The sequence below is a fragment of the Channa argus genome, chromosome 13 (genome assembly GCF_033026475.1).
Source record: "Channa argus isolate prfri chromosome 13, Channa argus male v1.0, whole genome shotgun sequence".
NCBI lineage: Eukaryota > Metazoa > Chordata > Actinopteri > Anabantiformes > Channidae > Channa > Channa argus.
Genome location: NC_090209.1, coordinates 17,865,365 through 17,872,386, shown reverse-complemented (window position 1 = coordinate 17,872,386; position 7,022 = coordinate 17,865,365). Strand labels below are relative to the sequence as shown.

Here is a 7,022-nt window from a genome sequence, read left to right as displayed (position 1 = left end):
TTGGGGGTTTATGTATTTTAATTCATTATGATGCTACATGATCAATGGTGGTTGTTTAGATACTTTCCTCCTTTACTACAGTATGTTAAGAACTTTGCCAGTTATCTTTTTATGTTGCCTTTTATGTACACAAAAGAAAATCCAATTACTGTGATTACACTGTTGTGTGAGTCTGCATGGGTGGCCCAAAGCCATGAAGCCTTATTTTTTTTAAACGCAGTGTTCACAGGTCAGTCCTCCTGCCAGCTGGCCCAAATCATTCCCACCTCTGCTTGCTGAGCTCAGTCAGGCAACGAGAAATATATTTCTTCTTTTTTGTTTGTTTTAAAACAACTGAGTTTAGAGATGGTCATGTGATAACCAAGATAATACAGCTGTGTTGCCTCAGTTATCTTACCACCACAGGAGCCCAACAGGAAACAAAAGAAAAGATGACTGAAAGGAAACAAAACACAAACTGGCAAACCAGACTGATGGTCCCCTTTGAAAAGACAGTCGTTTTTTGTTTTGCTAATATAACGTCAACACTCAAAATAATCATAACAAATCTATGTCATTTCATGCAGACTGTAGAATGGACATCTGAATATAGTGCATTTAGGTATTAAACAACAGAAGCATCGTGGTGATATATGAGGAAGAAAAAAGCAACAACTGCTAACACACTTTAGAACACACATACAATATTCTTATGGCAAAAATAAAGATGGGCAAATCCATTGTTTTATAGTGTGTTTTATATATTAATATCTGACTTGGTTTTGCATGACAGGTTCAGTTCTTTAAGGGGGAAATCTGGTCTTTCTTTAGGAGTTTACTTCCATTCTGTCTCTCACCCCGAGGACCTGACTATAAGAACATCATAGTGGGAAAATCTGATTAACTAAATTACAAACTATCAGAAGAAGCATAAATCCTATAATGTTGATTTTACTGGGTCGTAATCTTCCAAAAGACCCAGAAACGGATGGATATATTGTCTTACTACAGACTGTCTCGTCTGGTCAGTAACTGAAATCAAAAGCTTTTAATCTTTTGAAAAGATCTTGGAGAAAAAAACAAAAACCCACACACACATTTTCTGTTGTGTACAGTACATTTGTTCTGAGGAGTTTTTTTACCCCCCCCCCCCTTCCCCCTAAACAGCCTTTGATTTAGTCGTTCATGGTCTCCTCTTATTAAAAACATCCAAACACAAGTCACAGCAGCCCTGGAGACAAAATCAATGACACACACACCTCTTCTTTTACTACATACTGTTTAGAAGACAACAGGTTGAGTGTGGGAAAACAAACAAACAAAAAAAGTCTTTCACTGACCAGTTTTGTTCACTTGTCCTTGACGATTATCAGTAGTAAGTGGAAAAGAGTTTATCAGAAGAGGAGTGTCAGATCGTTTTATGGAGAGTATGAGTGAGGAACGTGAAGACTTAAGAATCAATGAAAGACTTTAGACATTCAGCCAGTGTAAACTTACTTCCACATACCACTAACTGTTAACTGTGCAAGTTGGGGAAGATCATTAAGGAAGGAGAGATGGACGGAAAGAACAGAGCGGAGGTTGCGATTATTTCACAAACAAACAAAAGGCAAAACTGTGGTTTAAAAAAAAAAAAAAAAAAACAACTAACAAAAACAAACAAAAAATACACCTTCCTTTGTTTTCTCATTACACATTAAGTTATTTTTCCATTTAGACAAAACATTATATTGCCTCAAATGAAAAAAACAAACAAAAACAAACAAACAAAAAGTTAAAAAAAAAAAACAAAACAAAACACAGAAATCAACATAAACCCAGAAAACATCCCTGTTGCCGTCACTGACATCTGTCCTCCCGAGCACACCATCTCTTTATTCATTACTGTGCTCTGTCCATCTTTGTCTTTACAGGGCCAGCTTGCCAATGATGACTCCAATGACAAAAAAGAGCACACACAGCGCCAGGATGCGGGTGCTTAGGCCTTCGTCCCTCATAGCTGAGGTCGCCATAGTGGAAGAGGAGGAGTGAGAAGCACCCAGTGACGTCACCTTTCTCTTCCGCAGCCCGTCATCCTCCTGTGATGAGCAGAGCAGAGAAGATTGAAAATTACTTGGGGCAGTTTTTTGCCTTGTGCTTCATTCCCACACAGAACTTAGGTATTCTAATTGTGTTGTTTTATAATGTCCATTCAAGTCAATAAAATTAATTTTGTTTACCGTATCATTTGATATTAGATCAAGTGACAAACTTAAAATGCCAGTTTTTTTTTTTTTTTTTTTAAATGTATGACAGGGAGAATTATTCTGGAAAATACAAAGCTTTAAGAAAACCCAGGCTCACCCGGATCTGTTTGTTTTCCTCCCGTAGCCTTTGCACCTCCATCTGCAGCCGTTTGCATTCCTCCATGATCTTCTTCACTTCTCCATCATCCAGCGAGACACTGGTGGACTTGGGCAGCGCAGAGTGGTCAGACTTAACAGAGGAGGCAGAGGAAGACACAATTTTGTTGCATTCACTGTCATGCTGTGGAGAGAGAGTGTGGGTGGTGGAGGGTGTGGGGGTGAGAACAGAGGGAGAGGAAGGCCGGGAATAGAGACACATGCAGATATGTGGCAGGAGGTGAGATGAAAGTACAAACAAATAAACCCTAAATAAACAAATAAAGCATGTAATGGGTGACTGAGTGATGTCTTGCTGATGATAAGAGACTAAGAAAATACTGAGCAAAAAGTCAAAAGTTACTTCAAAAAGGTTTTAACTTTTTCTCCAGTGTGGTTAAAATGACTGTGATAAGTTATTCCCATATTATAATATAGCACATACTAGATGTAACATTTCTGGGTTTGTACTGTGAAATTGTGAGCGATACAGAAGCACAATAAATGACATAACCAAAATTTTGACTCACAGTTTTGTCATTTTCTAGAGGCATCTCAAATGTACATCTCAACTTTGAATCCATCAGCTCTTCAGGCTTTGCCTCCTTCCACTGTGGACGAGCATATGAAGAGGTGGAAAGGAGCAACAAAAAAGTAATACAGTAATGTTCATACATTAATGTTTTTCTTTTACTTTTACAATATCCTATTACTTTGTTTACATATTATGTAACGGCTACTGCAACACAAAGTTTTCCCTTTGGGAAACCGAATTTATTTTTATTATCAGATAAGTATAGTTCACCCTTTCGTGTAATCATTCTGTCAAATGAACATTCTACAGAAACCATATTTTGAACAATGTCATTTTTATCAGTATTATAAATACATCCTCATGTTTCCGAACGGTTACTGCACAATGACACAGCTGTTAATTAAAATCTTAAGCTGCAGGTAAAGTAGAAACCTTAAATAGACAAGTGTGGTTCATGAATAAAATCTGTGATGCAGATAATGATTTTAAAGGTTCAGTAATTATATTCAACAAAATATTATCTTAACAAAATATAATCCCAATTATATATTGTGCTCCAATACTTACAACTCCTTCCATGTCAGTCATGTCATATGGAGCCAGCATGGACTGCACCATGAATTTGTGTTTACTCTTTTCATTGGGGTCATAGTCAAAAGGCTGTAGCATAACTGTGGACAGAAACAATGACAGAATGGAGACTTCCTGCATGGCCCTGTAAGAATTATTACACAACATGCACATGATAAGACATCAGCCAGGTTTATAATTCAGACTACATCTACTTTATCCTAACATAACTAATAGACCTGTTTTTTTTTTTACATTTAAATAATCATTGACTAGTATTTTCCTAGTTATACTGAATGACAGAATTTCAGTTTATCTGTCTGATATTGGATTTCCATGATAGTACTAAAGACAAAGGATACATGGGTATAAAATAATCCTAAAAATGAAAGCCCATGTCCTTTATTATTTAACATAAGGGTTACCCAGCACGTGCAAACCCTTTACATTTACAGTAAATTCAATGCTTTAGGATTTTTAGGATCATAAAATCTTTATATATGTACTACTGTCTTTTCCTTGTTTATAACCTAGTTTGAAGTAAAATGATACAGCCATCTGTACTAAATTTAGTGTTGCTGCTGGATAAAATAATCAATAAACTGCCTACTTAGATCCACAATTGTAGTGATTATTCTTCAGATACCAAATACACAGCCCTAATCTAGACATAGAACAAATAAAGTAATATAGGTCATTTTTAAGTCAAATATTGTTCAGTTTTGGTTTTTCTGTGGTCGCTGTGTCTTAAAGTGGTTAGTAGGTACATTAACAAGTGTATGTTTAAGAGTACAATTATGTCATCAATGACATCACACAACGGCCTTTGAAGTTTGCCTAGTCAGTTGTCAGGGAAACAATGTTTACAGCTATTGGAACTAAGGGACAAACGTGGACTACAAGGTAGTGGGGAGAGCAACAAGGTAGCAGTGAAAAATTGAGTGTCCAGCTGTGGAGGTACACGGTTTCTTACCGTGTTCTGTGGAATTATTTTGTGAAACGCGTTTGTGGAATTTATTGGTTATCGACTCAACGTTTTCTGTGGAACATGGAATTCAATAAAAAAAATGTTTTTTTGGTTGTTGTAATTTTTGTACCACCGGACACGAGTAAGCCTGCCTCTACAATGAAAACAGACAACAAACCAGAAACATTGACGGAAGTCCCAGCATCTATGATGCCACTGTTTGGGCGCACACAGTATCTGCGTGGTGCGGTTGTCTTGACTTTGAAACACACATTTCTATCTGTGGGGTTGGTGAGCTTCAGAGTGGCAGTGATTACATCTGTAAATGGCCCTGAGGATGACATAAACACAGAAACAGCATAGTCATTTCACAGTTTGTGTTTGAGTTTATTGACTATTTAGTACTTTTGGGACTGGTACTTGTTTGTCAGTTAAAACAAAGTTCATTATTGTTTGATATACACATTGGTGAATCAGGAAGGCTGAACATGCTAGTAGTGTTTGTGGCAGACTCCAAAGAGCAGTCAATAAACACTGCACATTAAACATTAAAACTGTGGAAAAAGCAGCAAAGTGTGCAAGCATTTATTTTATTATTCATGCCACGCCCGCAGCCAAACACTGAATAGCCAATATTTTATTATTGCTGGAGTAGCATTTTGAGAACCCTTTTATTTTCCATCAAAAGGCAATTCAACCTGCAAACTTAATGAACTTTTGACATATTAACCTTTATTATAGACCTGTGGTTTTAAAATAATCGCACTGTAGATTCTGCTCTAGTCAGTTGCACTGGGCATCTTCTCCTGGCTTATCTTTGCATAAAAAGCTCTGCAATAATCAATCAATGAACAGCCCACTACTGACCAATCCCATCACCTTAGGCCATCACTTGACCCATTTCTACATCAGTATCACGCCCAAAGGAAACTTGTCTCAGAAAATAGCCTTGTCCCTGGCACACCAGTTCATTCTGCTTCCTGGATGAAGAAAATCTGAAAAAGGAATTCGGGACCTCAGCGAGAGTAAACTGTAAAGCTCTGGAGCAAAGCTTGCCAGCTTATAATATTGTGAAATAAGCATCAACATTTCCCAAAGAAGGGTGTGGAATATGCTAGAATATAACACACTTTTTGGAAGGAGGGTGGTAGCAACAAACCCGAGAGGAAGGCGCATGTCAATAATTGGAGCACATCACAGTGTTTCAAATTTTGCTAAAAGATAGAGCACACACAGCAAACTGGGGGATTTGAGAAATGACACGTCGGGCCTGCCTTGACTCCGCAAAGACAGTTAGCAGCGTGACTCGTTAGCTAGGTTAGCCAAACGCTACCTACCTACCTAGCCCGCTAGCTAGTTAGCGTCGACGCACACTGTCGTTTCACCTGTCATCGCCATTGTTGTACGCAGAGTGCAGACTATAGCAAACTAGAACAGTCTGATTTAACAGCAGCGACAACAAAATATACATTTAATGGTTAATGCAAAAATCTAATTATTGGTTATTATTTACGACCGCTAGGGTAGCTAGCTGGCTCCCGGCCCTGCCCTCTGCTTCAGCATTAACGTTACCTCTGAATTTCAGTTCGTGTTGTGGCTCAAGCACCAGGACTTGTTCTGGTCTGGCCATGTCCCAGAGCTTCTTCCTGTCGTGACGGAGAGGACAACAACTGTTTATCGCAGGTGGCCCGGAGAGGAAAAGCAGCTGGTTCCCAAAGAAACAACCGGTGTTCAAGTTTAACTGGCGATTCAGATTATCTGGTGATATTCGCGTGCGTGAGACAGATGTGTAGTAGGCGTGGTTTTTTAGGACCCCCTTGCCGACAAACCAGGAAATAAACATTCCGAACTACAGTTTTCATATCCAATTAATTTCTCTGCATAGTTTTAAATTAAACAACAAAAAGGTTTACGGAAGTATTCACATTGGCTTAGACAAAAAAATTAAACTAGGAACCCTCTTCAGTACGGAAATCACTCATGAAGGAAAATGAAAAAAAATTAATCAGGGATTCGAACCCCTAAGCTGCGATTGTTAAGTAACAGGACATATATTATCAATGAAATTATTGTTAAAATTAATAATAAGCACTCTAAAGTCAACTGTAACCCGTTCCATTAAAGCCAGGGATGACGCTCTAAACATCTCATATGGTTTGATTTACCCAACTGCTTAAGGCTAAAAGAGGTAAAATTATGCAGCCTTCCAGAACAGTACATGAATGAAAGCAAATTTATGCAGATAAACTTTTATTTTGTCTTTTCTTTCACATGAATTGCCGATCCGTGCTTTGGTTTTTTCTTTGCCATCAAAGCCAATAAAACAAGTTGTATTTTACATCAGTGTCACCAGTTCTAAGATTAAAAGCTATATCATTGGTTCACTTATATTAAATCATATATCTTCCATCACGGAGTATTGAAGACTACAAATCGCACTGCATGAATATATACGTTTAATTATCTTCTGAATAGACATATTTGAGATATTTGTAATTTGCTCACGGATTATGTTTAAGTCAATTTCCTAAATGATTAACAATTATATCCCACTTTACCTGGATTCAGTCTGACGCTTTAGAAGACCATG

General features: G+C 37.7%; 1 protein-coding gene across 2 annotated transcripts; it reads right to left on the bottom strand.

Annotated features, from left to right (window-relative positions):
* Nucleotides 1–6,235, bottom strand: LOC137139694 (vesicle-associated membrane protein-associated protein B/C-like). 2 transcript variants are annotated; one of them, XM_067527309.1, is made up of 6 exons: nucleotides 6,005–6,235; nucleotides 4,611–4,763; nucleotides 3,463–3,566; nucleotides 2,891–2,971; nucleotides 2,323–2,505; nucleotides 1–2,057 (listed from the first exon to the last, which is right to left on the bottom strand). In XM_067527309.1, the coding sequence occupies exons 1-6, from the start codon at nucleotides 6,060–6,062 to the stop codon at nucleotides 1,887–1,889; spliced, it is 750 nt and encodes a 249-aa protein (XP_067383410.1). In that variant the 5' UTR covers nucleotides 6,063–6,235; the 3' UTR covers nucleotides 1–1,886. The 2 variants fall into 2 exon arrangements, with proteins under 2 accessions (XP_067383410.1, XP_067383411.1); XM_067527310.1 differs by having other exon boundaries at nucleotides 2,323–2,454.
* Between the last annotated feature and the right edge of the window lie 787 nt (nucleotides 6,236–7,022).